The sequence below is a fragment of the Pogoniulus pusillus genome, chromosome 40 (genome assembly GCF_015220805.1).
Source record: "Pogoniulus pusillus isolate bPogPus1 chromosome 40, bPogPus1.pri, whole genome shotgun sequence".
NCBI classification, from domain to species: Eukaryota; Metazoa; Chordata; class Aves; order Piciformes; family Lybiidae; genus Pogoniulus; species Pogoniulus pusillus.
The window spans coordinates 2398964-2421652 of NC_087303.1; the positions used below are offsets into that span (position 1 = coordinate 2398964).

The 22689-nt window shown below is 53.5% G+C and overlaps 1 protein-coding gene across 3 annotated transcripts; it reads right to left on the bottom strand.

Annotated features, from left to right (window-relative positions):
* Positions 1-287: 287 nt before the first annotated feature.
* FBXO47 (F-box protein 47) lies at positions 288-20316 on the bottom strand. Of its 3 annotated transcripts, none has more exons than XM_064174231.1 (13): positions 20259-20316; positions 17707-17806; positions 12901-13014; positions 11469-11690; positions 10187-10357; positions 7897-7973; positions 6914-6991; positions 5109-5217; positions 3660-3836; positions 2650-2796; positions 1639-1781; positions 780-939; positions 288-526 (listed from the first exon to the last, which is right to left on the bottom strand). In XM_064174231.1, exons 4-13 carry the CDS (start codon positions 11662-11664, stop codon positions 405-407), a joined length of 1380 nt encoding a protein of 459 aa, XP_064030301.1. In that variant the 5' UTR covers positions 11665-11690; positions 12901-13014; positions 17707-17806; positions 20259-20316; the 3' UTR covers positions 288-404. The 3 variants fall into 3 exon arrangements, with proteins under 3 accessions (XP_064030301.1, XP_064030302.1, XP_064030303.1); XM_064174232.1 differs by lacking the exon at positions 20259-20316 and adding an exon at positions 17923-18045; XM_064174233.1 differs by lacking the exons at positions 17707-17806; positions 20259-20316 and adding an exon at positions 16086-16398.
* Positions 20317-22689: the final 2373 nt, after the last annotated feature.

Below are 22689 nucleotides of genomic sequence, written 5' to 3' on the forward strand. Positions count from 1 at the left end.
CTTCCTGCTGCCACTCCAACTCCTCCTGCTGCCACCCCAGCCCCTCCTGCTACCATCCCAACTCCTGCTGCCACCCCAGCCCCTCCTGCTGCCACCCCAACTCCTCCTGCTACCACCCCAACTCCTCCTGCTGCCACCCCAGCCCCTCCTGCTACCACCCCAGCTCCTGCTCCCACCCCAGCTCCTGCTGCCACCCCAGCCCCTCCTGCTGCCACCCCAGCTCCTGCTGCCACCCCAGCCCCTCCTGCTACCACCCCAGCTCCTGCTGCCACCCCAGCTCCTGCTGCCACCCCAGCCCCTCCTGCTGCCACCCCAGCCCCTAGGAGGGAATGCTGAGAAGGATTTGGCTGCTTCTTGGCAAGGGGTTGAAGATGAAAGGCGCAGCAGGAGCAGCCTGTGAAGCCTCAGGAGGTGGTGGTGGCAGCCCCCATGGTCAGGTAGAGGATCTCCTTGTGGAAGCTTGCTTGAGCATTCATGAGGTGGAAGAGGTTGAAGAAGCTGCTGTCCTCTGCATCTCGATCTCCTCCTAGGGCACAGAAACCATGGGGAGGTCATTTGGAAGCTCAGGGAGTTTCAGGAAGCAAAGAGTGGCAGAGGTTGCCCAGGGGAGGCTGTGGATGCCTCCTCCTCCAGAGGTGCTCAAGGCCAGGCTGGATGAAGGCCTTGAGCAGGGCTAGCTGAGAGCTGTCCCTGCCTGTGGCAGCGAGGTTGGAGCAGCCTCTGTGCTGGAGGGAGGTGTCTGTGCCCACGGCGGGGGGTTGGCACTGGCTGGTGCTCACCTGCCAGCACTGCCTGCAGCATGTCCATGGCCATGTGGGCAAAGGCATTCTCCACACACTGCAGGAAGTTGTTCCTCTCCCCTGGAGTTGCAAAGACTTTGCAGATCTTCTGCATCATTTTGACAGCCCAGTCCATGCAGTAGAGATCCTTCTCACACACCTGCCCCAACACAGCAGCAGGAGAGGCTGAGGGACTGGGCATGGGCAGCCTGGAGGAAAAGCAGGCTCAAGGAAGACCTTCTGCCCCTCTACAACTGCTTGAGAGGTGTAGAGAGGAGGTTGGAGGCAGGTGAGGGTTGGGCTCTTCTCATGAGCAACAAGTGAAGAGGGAAGAGGCCTCAGGGTTGTCCCAGGACAGGTTTAGGTTGGACATGAGGAACAATCTCTACCCCAGGCTGCCCAGGGCAGTGGGGGGGTCCCCACCCCATGGAGGTGTGGTGCTGAGGGCCATGGTTTGATGGTGCCCTGGGGCAGTGCTGGGTTAAGGATTGGATGCTCATCTTGAAGCTCTCATCCAACCTTCACAATTCCATGATCCTGTGATCCCTAAGCCAAGGTTAAGGCTTAGGAGGAACTCTGGAGGGACTGAACCAGCTGCAGCATGGCCTGGAAGGTTGTGGTTTGTGCAGGACACAGGGGCTGGGCCTGGAGTGTTGGTGGAGGAACTGCTCCACCTCTAGCTATGGAATCATGGAATTGCTAAGGTTGGATGAGAGCTTCAGGATCATCGAGGACAGAGAGAAGCTGGGCAGGGCTCAGAGGGCTCCCAAAGCTCCTGCTGGGAGGAGCGGAGCAGGAAGAGCTTTGAAGTCCAAGGAAGCAAAGGTGGGGGTGAGGAGCCAAGAGGCCCAAGACTCACCAGGGTGAGGAAGACCATCAGCCTGGCCAGCTCCAGGGCTCTGCCATTGACAGCCTTGCTGGCCAGGAAGGTGAAGCAGATGCTGTTGCCACTGAGGATGAGCAGCCGAGCGCTGTTCTCCAGCAGCCACTCGCGGGGAACCACTGCCGGGCACAGCAGCAGGGCAAGGTCAGTGCTGGGCAAGGGCTGGCACAGGAGCTGCTCTGCAAGGTGCCCACTCAGGAGCTGGGAGCTGACTGGGATGGGTGAGGGACACCCTCTAGAAGCAGCTCACAGTTTTGGGGGGAGGGGGGGGTTTGGAAGGGACTTCTGGAGACCATCAGGTCCAAGTCCCCTGGCTTGGGTCACCTTAGAAGGGGCTGGGAGGGACCTTCAGGCTCGGCCAGCTCCAGCCCCCTGCCATGAGGGGCAGCTCCCACCAGCCCAGGGTGCTCAAGGCCTCAGCCAGCCTGGCACTGAACAGCCCCAGGCAGGAGGCAGCCACAGACTCCCTGGGCAGCCTGTGCCAGGCTCTCACCACCCTCACACTGAACAGCTCCTTCCTCAGCTCCACTCTCACCCTGCTCTGCCTCAGCCTCCCTGTGTCAGGTTTTCACCACCCTCACACTGAACAGCTCCTTCCTCAGCTCCACTCTCACCCTGCTCTGCCTCAGCCTCCCTGGGCAGCCTGCTGCTAGCTCTGGGCCAAGCTCCCTCCCTGGCTCTCAGCAAAGCTGTTGAGGTTCCCCAGCAGAACTTTGGGTTTGTTTCCAGCTTCCACACAACTTGGACAATGTTCCCCCAGTGCTGGCTGGGCAGGACATGGAGTTTAGAGATCTTCCTGAGGCCTTCCAGCAGCTGACAAGGAGAAGCAGCAGCAGTGCTGGGTTCCTCTCCCACTCCACCTGCCTTTTTTCCCCCCCCCCCAATGAAACCACAGCTGCTGGGGAGGAACCACCACAGGCACCTTGCCAAAGGGCAGCTTTGGAGGCCATGAGCCTGGGAACTCCCCTCCTAGAGCCCAAAACACACCTGAGAGCTCATCCAGCAGGCTGATGACATCATCTGCTGTCCACTCCCTGGCTTCTGTGTCGTACAGCAGCTTGATGGCCTCTGCCAGCCCCTTCAGGCAGCTCTCATCCGTTGGCCCTTCGATCATTTGCTGCCACACCACATGGCCTGAGGGGTGGTGAGAGGTTAGGCACAGCTGGCAGGAGCTGGCAAAGGAGTACTGTGGGTATGGGGGAGGGTTAAGAAATAAGGAAGGTGTTAACTGGGCCTTGCAGCAGAGGGAGGGCAGGGAAGCAGCCCTGGGGACAGAGAGAGCTTTTCCAGCTGTCACTTTGGGAAGGGGCAGTGGGAAAAGCAGCAGGAGGCCAAGGGTGGGTTGAGGGAAAGTGAGGCTGATGGTGAAGTGAGGAAGGCTTTGGTGGGAGATGTGTCTGAGTTCACTGTGAGCAGGGGAGAAGAGAGGAACAGAGCTGAAAGATCACAGAACCAGGGGATGGGTTGGAAGGGACCTTCCAGGTCAGCTCTAACCCCCTGCCATGGGCAGGGACAGATCCCACCAGTCCAAGGTGCTCAAGGCCACGGCCAGCCTGGCCTTGAACACCTCCAGGGAGGTAGTGGAGCACAGAAGCACAGAATGAGCTCCACAGCCTTTGAGCACCTTCTGTGCTCCACAACCTCCCTGGGCAAACCTGTTCCAGAGTCTTCCCACCCTCACTCTCAACAGTTTCTTCCTCTTCTCCACTCTCAACCTCCCCTCTCCCAGCTCAAAGCCATTCCCCTCATCCTGTCACTCCCAGCCCTTGCCCAAAATCCCTCCCCAGCTCTTCTGCAGCTCCTTCAGGTCCTCAGCTGAGACCTTCCACCCACCCTGATCCCTCACTGCTGTACTTTGTGAGGCCTGCTGAAGCAAACCCACAGCTCCTAGGGCAATGTGATGCCATTTTCCTTGCCCAAAGCCTGGTTGCCAGCAGTGCTGCAGCCTGCAAAGCCAAACCCCACCCCTCAGCCCTCCCCCTCCCCACTCTGCTGACCATCGAGGGAGGACACAGGCCCGAAGATGATGTAGAGCAGGCGAGCTTGGTTGACAATAGGCCATGGCTTGAGGATCCGAGTCAGCCAGAAGGCAGAGTCACTTCTGTGCACCCAGTGGTTCAAGAGGACACTCCTGCAGTACAGCCTGACCCTCACCTCCAGCTTCCTGGCACTTCCTGGAGCAAAGACAAAGGAGTGTGGAAGAAGATGAAACCCATTAAGCCTCCCTGCAGTCCAGCTGGAGCTCTTTGTGAGTTTAGAGGAGGAGAAAGAAGGATTTGCTTAAGCTGCCCCGAGATCATCTAGAGGGGGGTTAAGGAAATTCTCAGCTGCTGTTTGCTGAGCTGAGCTTGTTTGGCTGCCGGGGAGCCGCAGGACGCAGCAGGTTGGGAGGGACCCTGCAGGCTGAGCCTGCAGGCAGCAGGGACAGCTCCAGCCGGAGCAGGCTGCTCAGGGCCCTGTCAAGTCTGACCTTGGATGTCTCCAGCACAGAGCTCTCGATTACCTCTCTCTGGGCAGCCTGTTCCAGTGTTTCACCACTCTCTTTGTGAGCAGCCCCAACCCTTTCAGCCTCTCCTTGTAGCTGAGGTGCTGCAGCTCTCTGATTAGCTCTGTGGCCTCCTCTGGACCTGCTCTTCCACTGCAAAATGTGTCTCTGTGAGGAGCAAAGGCTGAGAGCCCTGGGGCTGAGAGCTTGGAGAAGAGCAACCCCAGAGGGGATCTGAGCAATGCTCAGCAAGAGATAAAGGGTGGGGGGCAAGAGGATGGGGCCAGACTCTGCTCAGTGGTGCCCAGTGACAAGAGGCAGGGGGCACAAACTGGCACCCAGGAGGTTCCACCTGAGCAGGAGGAGAAAGTTGTTTGGTGTGAGGGTGCTGGAGGCCTGGAGCAGGCTGCCCAGAGAGGTTGTGGAGCCTCCCTCTCAGCAGAGCTTCCATTGTGCTGCTGGGCAAGCTGCTGTGGGTGCCCTGCTAGAGCAGAGAGTGGTTGGACTGGCTGAGCTCCAGAGGTCCCTTCCAACCTCCACCCTGCTGGGCTCCTGGGGTTGGTTTGTGGATGGAATGATTCAGAGCAACCTAAACACCTCTGCAGACCTAAAGACCCCTCCAGCCCTAACAGCCCAAGCACCTCTCACCCTCCTCACTGCAGGAGCTGTCAGTGGCAGAAGCTCTCCCCTTTGCCTCTGGGGAGGGGGAAAAAAGCTGCATCCACCTGCATGCAGCCCAAGGGTTTGCTCTGGAAGGCCCAGGCTGTGCCTCAGGTTGGAGCTAAGAGAAGGCAGGTGAGAGGCAGGAAAGATTTGGTGCTGCCAGGCTTAGCTGAGCTAAATCCTTCCCTGTTCTAGACACATTTTGTCTGCAGTAATCAAATCCATTTTCTGCCTCCTCCTCCTCCTCCATCCTGGCACACTTTGATTTTGGAGGCCTCCTGCCTGCTTTCATGCTGACCTGGTTTGCTGCTGACAACTGTCTGGACTTTCCTGGGTAAATTGCTCAGCTCACAGAGGAAGTTGAAGACCCTGTGGCACTCCAGCTCATCCCAGCCTGCTGTCAGGATCTGAGGGTTGCAAAAGAAAAGGAGGGGAAGAAGGAAAATAACTGAAGAGGCTGAGCCACAGCTTTAGCTCCAGACACCATCCCTGCTCTCAGACCACTGCAGCCACAGCTTCAGCTCCAGACACCATCCCTGCTCTCAGATCAGTGCAGCCACAGCTTTAGCTCCAGACACCATCCCTGCTCTCAGATCAGTGCAGCCACAGCTTCAGCTCCAGACACCATCCCTGCTCTCAGATCACTGCAGCCACAGCTTCAGCTCCAGACACCATCCCTGCTCTCAGACCAATGCAGCCACAGCTTCAGCTCCAGACACCATCCCTGCTCTCAGATCACTGCAGCCACAGCTTTAGCTCCAGACACCATCCCTGCTCTCAGATCAGTGCAGCCACAGCTTTAGCTCCAGACACCATCCCTGCTCTCAGACCACTGCAGCCACAGCTTCAGCTCCAGACACCATCCCTGCTCTCAGATCAGTGCAGCCACAGCTTCAGCTCCAGACACCATCCCTGCTCTCAGACCACTGCAGCCACAGCTTCAGCTCCAGACACCATCCCTGCTCTCAGACCACTGCAGCCACAGCTTCAGCTCCAGACACCATCCCTGCTCTCAGACCACTGCAGCCACAGCTTCAGCTCCAGACACCATCCCTGCTCTCAGACCACTGCAGCCACAGCTTTAGCTCCAGACACCATCCCTGCTCTCAGATCACTGAAGCCACAGCTTTAGTGACAGAGCCCTGGCACAGGCTGCCCAGGGGGACTGTGGTCTCCCTCTCTGGAGCTATTCAAACCCTGCCTGGATGTGTTCCTGTGTGATCTGCTCTGGGTGATCCTGGTTGGACTGGGTCAGCTTTGGAGATCCCTTCCAGCCCCTGACATTCTGTGACTTATCAGGTGCTGTAGCCAGCAGCCTGCTGCCTGCCAGCACCTCCCTGCTAATGAGGGAAGCCTTTGTCTGCCTCACAGCAGCTGCATTTCATGGCTGAGGTTGCACTGAAGCTTTAGTGCAGCCCAGCCTCAAAAAGCTGCTCGTGGTGTTCACCACCCAGGGCCAAGATCTCCTGTTTGAACCTTACAAGGAGGAGTACTCAAAGGTATTTGGTAGAGAGACAAACACCAGAGCAGAACTAACCACCTGTAGCTGCAACACAGAGAGGGGATCACTTGTTTGAGTGTTTCCAGGTACTTTCATGCTGCAGCCACCTTCAGTTTCTAAGATTTAAATGCATTTCAGACGTGCTCCAGGTGCCTGCTTTGCTAAGAGAGGATTTGTTGCCTTTCCCCCCCTCTTTTCCTTACAAGCTGTGGGTTGCTGAATTGATTCTGACTCATTTGAAGCTACCAAACCCACTCTGCCAGGTGATTTACTTTTCAACTCAGGCCTCTCTGCTCTTCATTCATCAACTTGAAACTGTGTAATAAATTCCTCCCCCACCCCAATCCCCTAACTCCTCTTCTCAGATAATAAATTGCTAATCAAAACCCATCCCTTGAAACCCAGAGCAAGGAACTGCCAAGAGTCCCATCAAACACAGCAACCAGAGAGGAAGTTCAGGGGAAGGGGTGAAGAAAAGTCCCTCCCCAAGGCTGAAAACCATCTTATACTCCTAAAGAGCTGCCAGAAAGCCTCAGATTCCTCTAGCAAATGACCTCAGTTTGCTTTTAGAGTTGTGGTTTCTTGCCACAAAGATACTGTACCTGCAGGAACACTCCATAGCACTGCAGCCCTGAGCACTGCAAGGGGCTTGGGCAGCCATTGAGCTTAAAACAGGAGACCTGCAGGAGCAGAAGGGTGGGAATGGAGTGAATTCCTCAGTCAGAAGTCACAAATCCTGCCACTGAGAGGTCTCTCTCCTGCTGGTGGTTGTCAGGGATGGATGCAGAGACCTTTTCTCCCAGGAAGCCTGTGGTGGCTTGACATTTAGTTCAGAACTGTGGTCAGACAAGCAGGGAAAGGTCTCTAAGAGACTTCTGCTCAGGAGAGCAAAATTTCTCTGCTGAGCTGAGCTCTGCCACTGCAAAATTTATCTGTGAGGAGCAAAGGCTGAGAGCTCTTGGGGCTGAGAGCCTGCACAAGAGCAGCTCCAGAGGGGATCTAAGCAATGCTCAGCAAGAGATAAAGGCTGAAGAGAAAGAGGATGAGGCCAGACTCTGCTCAGTGGTGCCCAGGGACAAGGGTAGTGCATAAGGGGCACAAACTGGCACCAAGGAGGTTTAATCTGAGCAGGAGGAGAAACTCCTTCAGCGTGAGGGTGCTGGAGGCCTGGAGCAGGCTGCACAGAGAGGTTGTGGAGTCTCTTTCTGTGCAGAACTTCCAACCTGCCCTGAGCATTGTGCTGCTGGGCAAGCTGCTGTGGGTGCCCTGCTGGACTGGCTGAGCTCCAGAGGTCCCTACCTCACCCTGCTGGAACTCTTGTGCAGATTTACAGCAGTCCAGAGACTGAAGGAAAGCTGCAAAGCAGTGCTGGTGAGCTGTGAGATCTCTGCAGAACAGCTCAGGTTTCCCTCTTGCTAGAAAGAGGCTGATTGCCAATCAATACATCCACTATGCAGCCATAGTTAGCTCCAGCAGAGGGGCAGTAAAAGGCACAATGAACTATTCAAGGTAGCTGCTGTAGAGAAAGGAGGTTTGGAAGGGGAAAGGACGAGTGGGAGCAGTAGCGAGAGGAAGTTTGCCTCACCTCTGAGAGGATCCTGTGTATGTACTTCAGCCTGTCCTTAGTGGGCAGCAGAAGGGTGCAGCGCTTCAGCAGCAGCCCTGTGGACAGCGCAAGTCACAGAAGCTTGGAGTGGGATGGGCTGGAAAGGCTCTCCGAGGTCATCCAAGCCAACCAGCAACCCAGCACCACCATGGCCACTAAACTACCTCCCTTAGGGCCATGGGAGTTGGACATTCAACCTGGTCCTGAACACCTCCAGGGAGGTTGTGGAGCACAGAAGCACAGAATGTGATCTTTGAGGTCTTTGATCACATTCTGTGCTTCTGTGCTCCATAACCTCCCTGGGCAAACCTGTGCCAGGCTCTTACTACCCTCACTGGTAAGAACTTCTTCCTAACATCCAGTTTCAATCTCCCCTCTTCCAGTTCAAACTCATTCCTCCTCGTCCTGACATCACAAGACCTTGTCAGTAGTCCCTCTCCAGACCTCCTGTATCCCTCTTCAGATCCTGGAAGGCCATTCCAAGGTCTCATCAAAGCCTTCTCCAGGCCAAAGAGCTCCAACTCTTGTAGCTTATCCTCATAGTAAAAGCAGAGGGAGAGAGAGGGGAGTAAAAGCAGAGGGAGAGAGAGGGGGAGTAAAAGCAGAGGGAGAGAGAGGGGGAGTAAAAGCAGAGGGAGAGAGAGGGGGAGTAAAAGCAGAGGGAGAGAGAGGGGGAGTAAAAGCAGAGGGAGAGAGAGGGGGAGTAAAAGCAGAGGGAGAGAGAAGAGTAAAAGCAGAGGAGTAAGAATAAATGGAGGAGTAAAAGAGAGAGAGGAGTAAAAGGAGAGAGGAAAGAGAATCAGGCAGTGATGCCACAGGGCAGTGAGAGGAGCAAAATCCAGCCTACAATCCTGGCCTGTGCTTTGGAGGAGACACCTGAAGGAGGCTACAGGAGGGCTGGGGAAGGGCCTTTGGCCAAGGGTTTGAGCCATGGTGGCTGTGGTGAGGAGCTGAGAGCAGTGGGAGCAAGGCCAGAGCCAGTCCCAAGCAGGCTTCCCACAGGCGCTCTGCAGGCAGCTGGGGTCGGTGGCTGCAGACTTAGGCTGGGTTTAAGACTCGTGGCTGCAATTCCCAGCCTGAGGAATGTGAGGGAATCCAAAGGACACAGCCTGCATTCCTACAGCCAGTGTGGGGCCTTGGCTCTGCTGCTGCAGCTTCCAGAGGTGGTGTCCAAAGAGGCTAAATTTGGAAGCACCTACTGCTGGGAGCTGAGCCTCTGCCCAGCGCCTGCGCAAGGCTGCAGAGCACGGAGCAAGCCCAGAGCAGGCAGAGCCCAGAGCAAGCCCAGAGCAGGCAGAGCACATTCATGCTTCATCCTTTGCTCCAGGAGGCTTTGGAATCATTTCAGGATAACTCCTCACACACACTGCCAGCAGTTACTGGTGTTTGAGTGAGAATCATGGAACTGGTTGGGTTGGTCAAGCCCTGCAAGGTGACTGAGCCCAACCAGCAGCCCAACGCCTCCATGGGCACCAAACTGCATCCCCAAGGGCCATGGCCACAGGTTCCTGGAACCTCTCCAAGGATGGGGACTCCACCACCTCCCTGGGCAGCCTCTGCCAATCCCTCACCACTCTTGCAGCACAGAAATTGTTCCTCAGCTCCAACCTAACCCTCCCCTGGCACAGTTTCAGGCCATTTCCCCTCCTATCACCTGATCCTAGGGAGAAGAGACCAACCCTGCCTCACTGCAGCCTCCTCTCAGGGAGCTGTAGAGAGCAAGGAGGTCTCCCCCCAGGCTCCTCTCCCCCAGGAGAGACAATCCCCTGCATGCAGCATTAAGCTGCTGTGATCCTGAGGGTCCCCCCCCAGGTCCCAGCTGCTTGTTGCTCTCCACCACCAGATGGAAAAGCTTTGATGCAGCTCTGAAATGGTTCCAACCTGAAGGTCTCATCCTTGCCCTTGGCCACATCACCTCCAGTCTCCCCTCTTCAGTTTCCCCTCCTTGTCCCTTCCACTGCCTCCTCTTCCCACCCCTGCCCTGTGCCCCCCCAGGTGGGTTTGTTCCTGCATTTCTTTGCAGCATTAACCTGCTATGATCCTGAGGGTCCCCCCCCAGGGCCTAGCTGCTTGATGCCCTCCACCAACACAGGGAAAGGCTGGGATGCAGCTGTGGAACCCTGGCATGGGCAGCAGCTCCTCTTCAGAGGGAGCTGCACAACTGCTGTGGGGCATCTCCTCAGCACCTCACCCATGGCTGTCACTGAAGAACCCTTTGGACTGAGCTGAGCTCCTCTCTTAAGTGTTGCCATCTGCAGCAAAAGGTCACCTAGAGATCTGTAGTGCTCCACAATGGAGGCTCCTTCTGTCTTGTTGGGCAGCTGAGGGTTGTGGAAGTCTTGCAGCAGAAGCCTTTTGTTTCCTGAGGAGCTTGAGATGTAACTGACCAGGTGGCTGCTGATGCTCTTGGACACCATGCTCAGCATGCTGATGTCTCTCACTGCAAAAACAAAGCCCCAGCACAGCTCTCAGTCCTGCACTGCAAAGAGTCTGCTGAGCACCTCTCAATAGCTTCAGCTCCACCTCTAAAACAGGTCAGGACAGACAAAGAACCTCAAAGTGATTTACTGCCTCTTGCCTGGAGTCGTTGTGAGGAATGGATTGGCCTGAGGAAGAGTTTTTCATAGCAGCATAAAGGTTGGAAAAGACCTTCAAGACCATCCAGTTCAGCTCTGAAGCCAACACTTTGAGGTCAATCCTAAGCCATGACCCTCAGCACCACATCTAGAATCAAGCAGGTTGGAAGAGAGCTCCAAGCTCAGCCAGTCCAACCTAGCACCCAGCCCATGCCAACCAACCAGACCATGGCACTAAGTGCCCCAGCCAGGCTTGGCTTCAACACCTCCAGCCATGGGCACTGCACCACCTCCCTGGGCAGCCCATTCCAGTGCCAATCACTCTCTCTGGGAAGAACTTCTTCATAACATCCTGCCTAGACCTCCCCAGGCACAACATCTGCACTCCTGGGCAGCCTCTTCCAAGCCTTGAAAACTCTTCCAGTGCACAAATAGTTCCTCATGGCCAACCTAAACCTCCCCTGGGGCCACTTGAGGCCATTTCCTCTTGTCCTGTCACTTACTCCTCGGGAAAAGAGCCCAACCCCACCTGGCTCCAAGCTCCTTTCAGGGAGCTGCAGAAAGCAAGGAGGTCTCCCCTTAGCCTCCTTTTCTCCAGACACCCCCAGATGCTCCACACCAGCCCTGTTCTGCAGGGACAACAGGAGCAAGCTGGAGCAGAGGATGTGCCAGGGCAACAGAAGGGAAACCTTTATCACTGTGAGGGTGACAGAAGCCTGTAGCAGGCTGCCCAAAGAGGTTGTGCAGTCTCCTTCTCTGGAGACATTCAAAACCTGCCTGGGTGAGCTCCTGTGTGCCCTGCCCTGGCTGGATCCTGCTCTGGCAGGGGGTTTGGACTGGATAAGCTCCAAAGGTCCCTTCCAACCCTTCTGTGACTGAAGCATTTTCAGTTCTGGTGCCTTTGTCTCCACAGCAAACTCCTCTCAGGGAGTGGAAATAATGTTTTATTGATTTCTTCTTTTTCCAGCTTCTCACCTGAGAGGTAATTCAGTACCATCTGAAAGATCTCTAATGGCAGTGTCTGAAAGTAACCCAGTGCAGACAGAGCCTGGCAGGCTGTGTCCAGGCTGCTGCAGCTCTGCCTGTGGCGCCGGTGGCGGCTGCTGCGTTGCTGCCTCTGCTTGGCCATAGGGTGGTGGTGGCTGCTGCTGCTGCCCGTGGTGGCTGCCATCCTGCTGCCAATCCCATAAACTCCACCTGGAGAGAGGAGAGGAGGGGAAATGCTAAGCACACAGCCAGGCTGAGAAGAAATGAAGCTGGCACAGCTTTGCCCAGGGAGGTTGTGGAGCACTGAAGCACAGAATGTGATCAAAGATCACATTCTGTGCTTCAGTGCTCCACAACCTCCCTGGAGGTGCTCAAGGCCAGGCTGGATGAGGTCCTGAGCACCCTGAGCTGGTGGGAGGTGTCCACCAAACCAAGCCCCCCCCAAGTGCCATGGTCACACCTTGCTTGAACACCTCCAGACTCCACCACCACCTCCCTGGGGCAGCCTATGCCAGTCCCTGACCACTCTGGCAAGACAGGAATTGTTCCTTGCAGCCAACTTAACCCTCCCCTGCCACAATTTCAGGCTGTTTCATCTTGCTTTAGTTCTCCAAGGCCACAGCATCAGCTCACAACAGCCAGCAGGTGCCAACCCAGCAGCCTTCCCTGTGCCATCCAGGGCAGAGGCAGCAGGCAAGCCCAGGGGAGGAGCTGCTGCTTCGTTAGCAGAGTCTTGCCAGGGAGGATGATGAGGCCTGGAGCAAGCTGGGCTGGTGGGAGCTGTCCCTTGGCACTGGATGATCTTCCAAGCCAAAGCACTCTGCCAGGCTATGAAATCACTCCACTGTAGGTGCAAGGGTGGAAGTGTTGTGGCTTCCCAGGACGTTTTGGCAGCTCAGAGTGGGGGTCAGCTTGTAGGGTACATTTTTCTCTGAGCTGAGAGCCAGGATGGGTTATTGCCTAAATAATTTCTTAATGCATAGCTCAGAGAAGGGAGAATTCAGAGGAGGATAAGAGAAAAAGTTAGGAATGGAGTTCTAAAAGGAAGCATCGATGCAGATCAAGAGATAAAGGGTGAGGGGCAAGAGGATGGGGCCAAACTCTGCCCAGTGGTGCCCAGGTAATGGACAAAGGGCAAGGGGCACAAGCTGGTGTCCAGGAGGTTCTGTCTGAGCAGAAGGACAAACTTTGGTGTGAGGGTGCTGGAGGCCTGGAGCAGGCTGCCCAGAGAGGTTGTGGAGTCTCCTCCTCTGCAGAGCTTCCAACCCTCCCTGGGCATTGTGCTGCTGGGCAAGCTGCTGTGGGTGCCCTGCTGGAACAGGGGAGGCTTGGACTGCATGATCTCCAGAGGTCCCTTCCCATCCTACCACTCTGGGATGGTCTGAAGTACAAACCACACTGATTAACACCATTCTTTTACCTTGTTACCCTAATTAGTCCAGAGAACAGCAGAGACGTGCAGAGCTGCTGTTGAAATGGTGCTCAGGGTTCCTCAGCTCCTTTTCCAGCCCTCGGTTCTTCCACGCTTCCTTCTCTAGGACCCAAAGAGAAAGAGATGAAAGGTAACAAAGTGATAGACCCGAGCACTGTTTGCTTTCCTTTTCCTGCAGCGCCGAAGCTGCTACAAAGCTCCGTTCCACAGAGTGTCCCCTCTGGGTGTGTCCCCTCTGGGTGTGCCATCCGCGACCAAACGATCCAGCACCGCTGGGGGAGAAGCTTCGCAGGCTGCCCCCAGGCACCCCGCGGGGAGCTGCGAAGGAATCGGCTTTAAAAGAGCAAGAAATTGATTTCTCTTTGGCTTTGTTCTCGGCTTCCCGAGTCTCTAAACCAGGTGCAGCCAGCCAGGAGAGTGAGCGAGCTGCTGCCTCTCCAGGTGAGGGGTTTGAACTGCCCTTTCTTCTTCACACTCTTCCTCCAGCCCAGCAGCTGAAGCTTTTTGGGGTAGCTGCCAGAGGAGCCCTGCTGGCCGCTGCCAAGAGCTGGCAGCGCTTTGGGTAGGGACAGGGCTGGAAAGCATCCAAGCTGCAGTGCAACATCCCAGTTAGCATCAGTGGGAAAAATAAGGCTCAGAGAATAGAGCTCATTGTTCCCAGAGATTAAAACTTGACCAAAATGACAGCAAACAAGGCCCCCAAACAGCCTTCGGATTGCTTCCAGCAGCACACAAGCCAGACCTGGCTCGTATGGCAGCAAGCAGAGTGCCCAAGGCCACAATGGGAGCCCTGTGTGCTCTGACAACTGGGAGGGCAGTTCAGCACATTACAAACGGGGCTGGGCTGGTTTCTGGTCCTGGATAAGGTTTGCTTTGTGCTTTTAAAGAAGTTCTATTTCCCTGGGAGGCTTTAGGTTTGATTTGGGGTGTTTTTTTTTAGGGTCTGGCCAGCTGCAGAAGTTTGTAGCTGATTTTTTTTTCCCCCCACTCATAAGTCGCTGCTAAGATGTTTTGCAGAGCCGAGGGAGCAGGAAGAAAGCAGAGGTGAGAAGAACAACGATCAGGAAAACCATCAAAGGTCAAGCAGAAGCTCTAAAGCATAGCTGGGTAAGCATCCAATTGTAGGACCAAAGGTTTGTCATCTCCTCAGAGCAAAGAAAGCAAAGCCTGAAGGCAGTGGAAGTTGGATCCAGACAGCTGTGGGCTCCAGGCAGCTGAAATCCCCTGCGTGGACCAAACAAAGCAGCTCCACTCCTGCTTGGGAACCTGCACCAGGAAACCTGGGCCAAGCTAGGCTACATTTTCCTGCTTCACACTTCTAGTTGCAATCCAGTCAGAGTTTTATTTTCTTCCTCTGCTTCCCTCACTGTCGTGGGCAGTCTGCAGTTAGGGGAAAGAAAGAATCCTGAGCTGGTTTGGTTTGGCATCTTACCTTAGGTCTGCTGTTGGAGGGGGGGAAAATAATCCTGAACTGGTTTGTCTTAGAATCTTACCTTGGGTCTGCAGCTGGGTTATAAAGTGGAGGGAAAACTAATCCTGAGCTAGTTTGGTTTAGAATCTTACCTTGGGTCTGCTGTTGGAACATGTGGAGGGGGGAAACTAATCCTGAGCTGGTTTGGTTTAGAATCTTACCTTGGGTCTGCAGCTGAGTTATAAAGTGGGGAGAAAACTAATCCTGAGCTGGTTTGGTTTAGAATCTTACCTTGGGTCTGCAGCTGAGTTATAAAGTGGGGAGAAAACTAATCCTGAGCTGGTTTGGTTCTTACCTTGGGTCTGCTGTTGGATTATATGGAGAGGGAACAATAATCCTGAGCTGGTTTGGTTTAGAATCTTACCTTGGGTCTGCTGTTGGGTTATGTGGAGGGGGGAAACTAATCCTGAGCTGGTTTGGTTTAGAATCTTACCTTGGGCCTGCAGCTGAGTTGTATGAAAGGAAAAAAAAACCACCCAACCTGCTTGACCACAAGAGAGGTTTTCAGAAGCCAAGAGGTTTTCAGAAGCCCTCAGCCCATTCCAGCCCCTGTTTGATCTGCTGGAAGTTCAATTGCCTGCCACTAGTTGAATTTTATAGCAGAGCTAAGAGGAAAATGGATGTAAATAATAATAACAACTCCCCAAAACGACTCCAAGCAGACAATTTCAGAGCCAAAGCTTTGAGATTCGACTTGATGTGTGTGTGTGGGGGTGGGTTTGGATATCTTAGGGAGTTCAGCCAGAAGCAGGGCAATGGTCTGGTGCATCTCCATCTGCTGCTGGGCTGCCACCACCACCACCACCTTGTTTAGAGAACAGCTCCAATCCAGGCTGGAAATTGAAAGGTAAACGTTAAATATTTAACAAGCTCCACTCAGACCAGCAGCCAAGAAGGGCCAAGACCATTTGTGTGTTGCTGTAAGCTAATTTGTTTACAGAGCAGAGAGCAGCAACTTCCAGCGGAAAGCAGCGACTTCCAACCCCCTCTTTCTGCGAGGTTTCTCCTCCTGAAGCAGTCGCTAAAGTGCCGCTAATGGATCCCCTCCTGCCCTGCTCTGTCTGCGGCTCCCGGCGCTAACGTTTGGCAAACATCGACTGCCAAAGGTTGTTTGCTTTGGAGATGGCTTTGGAACGTTTCCGTTTCCCTGCCTGCTCACTACGTGTGCAAAGCAAATCGCTTCAAATGGTAACCCCACAGGGCATTTTGTTCTTTATTTCCACTTCTTTTTCCTTCCCTCTCCCTCCCAATCCTCTTTTTTTCTCTCCTCCTCCCCGATTATTTTTCCTTTTCTCTTCTCTTTCCCCAATTCTTTCTTTCCCCTTCCCCCCCTCAATTCTCTTTCCTTTTTATTCTTTCCCTAATTCCCTCTTTTCCCTTTTTCCTTTCTCCCCTCAATTCTCTTCCCCCCAACTCTCTTTTCCCTTTTCTCTTTCCCCAATTCTTTCTTTCCCCTTTCCCCTCCTCTTTCCTTTTTTTCTTTTGCTTTCCCCAATTCCCTCTTTTCCCTTTCTCCTTCCCCCCTCAATTCTCTTCCCCCCTCAATTCTCTCTTTTCCCTTTCCCCCCAGAGTTCTCTCTTCCCTTTTTTCCCCTCCAATTCTCCTTTTCCTTTTTTTTTTGTCTCCTTTCCCACATTCTCTTTTCTTTTTTCCCCTCCAATTATCTTTTTTTCCTCCTTTTTTCCCCCCCAATTCTTTTACCTTTTTTCCCTCATTCATTCTCCTCCATTTATCTTTGACCTTTTTTCTTCTTTTTCTCCTGTTTCATTTTTTCCCTTCTTTTTTTCCTTCCCCCATATCTCTTTGACCTTTTTTCTTCCACCTCATTTTTCTTTCTTCCTTCTTTTTTTCCCCATTTATTTTTCTCTATTTCTTTCCTTCCCCCCAATTCTCTCTTTTCCTTTTTCTTTCCTTTTCTCCCCCAATTATCTCTTTGACCTTTTTTCTTCTTCCTTCCTCCCCTAATTTCTCATTTTTCCTATTTCCTTTTCCCTTTCCCTTCCTCCCAATTTTCTCTTATTTCTTTTACTTTTTTCCTTCTTCTTTTCCCCCATTTCTTTTACCTTTTTCCTTCTTCTTTCCCCCCATTTCTCTTATACCTTTTTCTTTCTTCCCCCCCATTTCTCTTTTACTTTTTTCCTTCTTTTTTTCCCCATTTCTCTTTTACCTTTTCCCTTCTTTCCCCCCCATTTCTCTCTTTCCCTTCTTTTTCTCCCCTTCCTCAATTCTCTCTCCCACCTTTTTTCTTCTTCCTCCCTCCCTAACTTCTCATTTTTCCTATATCCTTTTCCCTTTCCCTTCCTCCTAGTTTTCTCTTCTCAATGCCAACCAAAAGGAGCCCAGGGCAGAGCTGCCAAACCTCGCAGCACCCCCAGAGTCCTCTCACTACCTCTTTACCCCTCTGTGCCTACACCAAAAGTTGCCTTCCCCCCCAAAAAATATCTTTTCATTACCAAACAAAGGCTCCACATCACCTTGAGAGTGCAAAGCATTGCTGCAAGCCTCTAAAACCAGGCTGCAAGCCCTAAAACCAGGCAGCAACCCCCTAAAACCAGGCAGCAACCCCCTAAAACCAGGCTGCAACCCCCTAAAACCAGGCTGCAACCCCCTAAAACCAAGCTGCAACCCCCTAAAACCAGGCTGCAACCCCCTAAAACTAAGCTGCAACCCCCTAAAACCAGCCTGCAAGCCCTAAAACCAGCCTGCAAGCCCTAAAACCAGGCAACAACCCCCTAAAACCAGGCTGCAAGCCCTAAAACCAGGCAGCAACCCCCTAAAACCAGCCTGCAACCCCCTAAAACCAGGGAACAAGCCCCTAAAACCAGGCAGCAAGCCCTAAAACCAGCCTGCAACCCCCTAAAACCAGGCTGCAAGCCCTAAAACCAGGGAACAATGCCATAAAAGCAGGGAACAACCCCCTAAATCCAGGCTGCAAGCCCTAAAACCAGCCTGCAACCCCCTAAAACCAGGCTGCAACCCTGTAAACCCAGCCTGCAAGCCCCTAAAACCAGCCTGCAAGCCCCTAAAACCAGGCTACAACCCCCTAAAACCAGGGAACAAGCCCCTAAAACCAGGCAACAACCCCCTAAACCCAGCCTGCAACCCCCTAAACCCAGGCAGCAAGCCCCAGCAGAAAGCAAATCCCTACAGCTCCTGAGCCCTCTGGGGATGGTGTTGCTGAGGGCTGCCTCAGGCTCATCCCTCAGGGTCCAGACAGCGAGAAAATGATTTTATTCCTCCCCCCCCCCCACCTCAGTGCAGGCTGAGTTTGTTCCTCAGGCTGCAGTGCTGGAGGTGTAGGTCGGATTTAACTCTTATTTACCTGCAGTTTTGGGTCAGATTCAGCTCAGTTGTGCCAATTCCTTAGGCCCTCAGAGCTGCCTTTAGGCCGCGGCCTCCTTTGCCTCCCTTCTGCTGCAGCTCTGCCAAGATCGAAGTTGGGAGGGGAGGGGAAGAGGGAGGTGAAAAATGAAGCCCTGCACCCCAAAACCCCTTCCCCACAGGTAAGAAAGGAGGTTTGGGAGTCGATGTGACTTACAGGCGAGACTTCAGCAGCTCGGTTTTTACCTCAGGGTTAACTCCTTCCCTTCTCCACCATCCCCCCCCACACGCAGACCCCAGGCCGGGCTGGCTCTGAGGGGAGCCGCAAAAGGACCCGGGGGGGGAGGGGTTGGGGGGGGACACCCAAGCAATATCCACCCCCTGAGAGCCTGAGGGAAGGGATTAAACCCCCAAAATCCGAGTTAAAAGAGCGAAGGTTGCTTAAATGTGGCCTCTTTAAAGCACTCTTTCAAGGCGATCGCTGCCGCCTGGGGCTGTGCGGGCAGAGAGGTTGCAGCTGCCGGCAGGGTGCGGTGGAAGTTCTGAGGGGGGGGGGGGGGGCAGGAGTAAGGGCGAAAAAATGAGAGAAAGAGGGGAAAAAAAAACCCAGAATCAATGAAAAATCGATTTAAAAATGGTTATTGTTTGTAATTCACTTTGAAATGGATGAATTCAATCTGAGGTGTTCGCTTAGTGAGGGTAGAAGGAGGGCGGTGGGCAGGGAGGTGCAAGAAAGCTCAGGGGTAAGGGCAAAGAGGGGGGAAAATGATAAAAAGGGGGGGGGGAAAAAAACCAAAATCAAAGAAAAATCGATTTTAAAATGGTTATTGTTTGTAATTAACTTTTAAATGGATGAAATCAATCTGAGGTGTTCACTTAGTGAGGGCAGAAGGAGGGCGGTGGGCAGGGAGGTGCAGGCAGGTGGGGGAAAGCTCAGAAGTAAAGGCAAAGAGGGCAAAGAAAAATGGGAGAAGGAGGGGAAAAAACCCCAAAATCAAAGAAAAATCGATTTTTAAATGGTTATTGTTTCGAATTCACTTTGAAATGGATGATTTCAATCTGAGGTGTTCACTTAGTGAGGGCAGAAGGAGGGCGGTGGGCAGGGAGGTGCAAGAAAGCTCAGGGGTAAGGGCAAAGAGGGGGAAAAATGATGAAAGGGGGGGAAAAAAACCCAAAATCAAAGAAAAATCAACTTTAAAATGATTGTTATTTGTAATTCACTTTGAAATGGATGAATTCAATCTGAGGTGTTCACTTAGTGAGGGTAGAAGGAGGGTGGTGGGCAGGGAGGTGCAAGAAAGCTCAGGGGTAAGGGCAAAGAGGGGGGAAAAATGATGGAAGGGGGTAAAAAAACCCCAAAATCAAAGAAAAAACGATTTAAAAATGGTTATTGTTTCGAATTCACTTTGAAATGGATGAATTCAATCTGAGGTGTTCACTTAGTGAGGGTAGAAGGAGGGCGTTGGGCAGGGAGGTGCAAGAAAGTTCAGGGGTAAGGGCAAAGAGGGGGGAAAAATGATGGAAGGGGAGAAAAATAAACCCAAATCAAAGAAAAATCGATTTAAAAATGGTTATTGTTTCGAATTCACTTTGAAATGGATGAATTCAATCTGAGGTGTCCATTTAGTGAGGGTAGAAGGAGGGTGGTGGGCAGGGAGGTGCAGGCAGGCAGGTGGGGGAAAGCTCCGAAGGACAAAGAGGGGAAAAATGATAAAAGGGGGGGAAAAAAACCCCAAAATCAAAGAAAAATCGATTTAAAAATGGTTATTGTTTGTAATTCACTTTGAAATGGATGAATTCAATCTGAGGTGTTCACTTAGTGAGGGTAGAAGGAGGGCGGTGGGCAGGGAGGTGCAAGAAAGTTCAGGGGTAAGGGCAAAGAGGGGGGAAAAATGATGGAAGGGGGTAAAAAAACCCCAAAATCAAAGAAAAATCGATTTAAAAATGGTTATTGTTTCGAATTCACTTTGAAATGGATGAATTCAATCTGAGGTGTCCATTTAGTGAGGGTAGAAGGAGGGTGGTGGGCAGGGAGGTGCAGGCAGGCAGGTGGGGGAAAGCTCCGAAGGACAAAGAGGGGAAAAATGATAAAAGGGGGGGAAAAAAACCCCAAAATCAAAGAAAAATCGATTTAAAAATGGTTATTGTTTCGAATTCACTTTTAAATGGATGAATTCAATCTGAGGTGTTCACTTAGTGAGGGCAGAAGGAGGGCGGTGGGCAGGGAGGTGCAAGAAAGCTCAGGGGTAAGGGCAAAGAGGGGGAAAAAATGATGAAAAGGGGGGGGGAAAAAACCCCAAAATCAAAGAAAAATCGATTTAAAAATGGTTATTGTTTGTAATTCACTTTGAAATGGATGAATTCAATCTGAGGTGTTCACTTAGAGAGGGTAGAAGGAGGGCGGTGGGCAGAGAGGTGCAGGCAGGTGGGGGGAAGCTCAGCAGCGAAGGCAAAGAGGGCACAAGGGAAGGGGAGAGGTAAAAAAGGCCAATTTAGGGCTGGGGGTCAGGGTAAAGGCTGTGAAGGGGGTGGGGTGGGGGTCGGAGAAGGTACCGAAGGGCAGCGATCCCAGCAGGCAGCAGCAGCAGAGGCTTGGCGCCGTTAATTAGCCGGGCCCTGGCTGATGTATTTAGGGTGGGAGCTTAATTGAGTTCTCCCTAATTGCTTTTCCCGCCTCTCCGCCTGCCGCCGCTCGCAGGGAGGGCCGAGCCCGAGCAGGGCTTTGTCCCCGCCCAGCTCATGAATAATTAAGGACCCACCTCCCGTTCGCCAATAGCAGCCGTTTGGTGAGCGCGACGTGACTCCACCCCCTTCCCGCCCCCGCTCATGAATAATTAACGTCGCACAGCCCATTCGCCAATAGCCGCCTGGGGAGCGCGACGTGACTCCACCCCCTTCCCGCCCCCGCTCATGAATAATTAATGACGCACAGCCCGTTCTCCAATAGCCGCCTGGGGAGCGCGACGTGGCTCCACCCCCTTCCCTCCCCCGCTCATGAATAATTAATGACGCACAGACCGTTCTCCAATAGCCGCCTGGTGAGCGCGACGTGGCTCCACCCCCTTCCTCCCCGCTCATGAATAATTAACGAGGCGGTGCCTGCGCTTCAGGAGCCAGCGGCGGCTTGCGCGATGCCGGGGGGGGGGGGGGGGGGGGGGTTTGTAGTGGCCTCCAGCCGCTTCCTGCCCCAGCCAGGTGGAGTGTGGAGGGTTCCAAGGTTGCTTTGGTGTCTGCTGGCAATGGCTCCTCACGGGGTGGGAGCAAGAGGGGCTGCGGGATCTGTGTGTGCACGTCCTGGGGTGGGAGCATCGCTCCGGGCAGCCAGAGACGATTGGGACGCTGATGGAGCTGTAAGACCTCTCTCTAGGCTCCTGTCATGACCTGCAGCTGTTCCCTAGGTTGCTTCCACGACCTAGAGCCGAAGGTCCTCTCTCCAGGTTGCTGCTGGGACCCAATCTTAGGCCCAGAGAAGGGAAGCGAAGAGGTCTGCTGAGGAGGTTTCTTGACCAGAAGAGACCAACCCCCACCTGCCTCCAACCTCCCTTCAGGGAGCTGAAGGTCTGCCCTCATCCTTCTCCAGAGCCATCTCCCTCAGCTGCTCCTCCCCATTCCTCTTCTCCAAACCCTTCCCCAGCGTCGTTGCCGTTCTCCTGACCCTCAACATCCTTCTTAGAGTGAGAGACCCAAAAGTGACCCCAGGATTCGAGGTGTGACCTTCACTGTCTCTTCGCACAACCCACCCTCGAGTAGCTGAGCATCCCCAACCTCCTCTCCCGGGAGTGGGCACCGAAGCTTTTGCCGCTGCTCCGAAGGCATCTCCCATACGATGGCAGCAGAGGGCTGCAGCGGCTTTAAAGACTCCTCCTCAGCAGGGCTGCTTTGGGTTCCCCTCCCTAAGACACTTTGTTTGGGTTGGGTTTTTTTAGCAGCTTCATGGAAGGAAGAAGGTTCCTTAGAGAGCTGAAATGGGGACGCACAAATCACACCCAAACCAGCTGCTAGCAGCTGCTCGAATTCCCACTGGGAGAGTGGGAACTGCCCTGCTGCTGGAGCTGTGCCTGCAGGATTTGGGCTGGAAAGGTAAAGGAGATAAAGAGTAAGGGGGGGGGGAGGGTGGGAATAACATGCTGGAAAGGTGACAAGATTTCGGTGGCCGTGGTGGTGTTGGCCTTGGAAAGGCTTTCCCAACCCACCCACTTCTGCGAGCCTCGAGGGACAGTCAAACCTCCAACCAGGCACAGATTCCAGCCCTGATTCCCTGCTCCCCAACCACAACCAAAGCTGATTTCCAGGCCACTTCCAGGAAGCACCTTCAAAGCTTTGCTGCATCTCTCAGTGGTTTTTTTTATTCCACCACCCACAGAAAAGCCCTTTTGGAGCAATCTGCTCCTTGTTTGCTTTTTTAGCTTGCTGCTTTTCCTGCTGTACCTGAGCCTGCCCTTGAATATTTCCAGGCTGTAAACCTTTATTTGTTTGTGTAGTGGCTGAAATATTTCCTCCCCCTGCCCCCCTCCTATTGCTGGAGCTGGTTTAGTATGGAAAAGAGTTGTTGAGGAGAGATTTTGGCTGATTTCTATCTTGTAAAGTGTTTGGTTTTGTGGGGGTGTGAGTGGGGGGTGGGGGGGAAAGGCAGAGAGAAAACAGAGAGCTGGAGATGCTAATTCTAGAGCTGCTTAGGGAGGGAGGGGGGAGGAGAAATAGCACAAGGCATGAGGAGAGCAGAATCCTTGGAGCAGGTTTAAATTAAGTCTTGTGCTAGCACAGTTTGCTCCCAGCCTAGAAAGGTCTCCTGGGCAGGAGGAGATGGAGAGAGGAGAAGGACAAAGAGGAGGTGAGCAGAGTGTGAGGGGCATGGGAAAGGGGGAAATGATATCCATAGGTTCATGGCATGAGTTAGGTTGGAAGGGGGCTTGAAGATCAACCAGTTCCAACCCCCTCCCACACAGCAGGGATAACTCCTACCAGCCCAGGGTGCTCAAAGCCT

What these genes read in the sequence shown, in the direction of transcription:
- FBXO47 (XM_064174231.1), bottom strand. Translation starts at nt 11,664, where the DNA reads ATGGCAGCCACCACGGGCAGCAGCAGCAGCCACCACCACCCTATGGCC. An exon ending in TACACAGGATCCTCTCAGAG is followed by an intron (nt 6,992 to 7,896) that starts GTGAGGCAAACT and finishes CTGCTCCTGCAG; the next exon opens with GTCTCCTGTTTTAAGCTCAA. An exon ending in AGTTGTCAGCAGCAAACCAG is followed by an intron (nt 3,837 to 5,108) that starts GTCAGCATGAAA and finishes TCTTTGCTCCAG; the next exon opens with GAAGTGCCAGGAAGCTGGAG.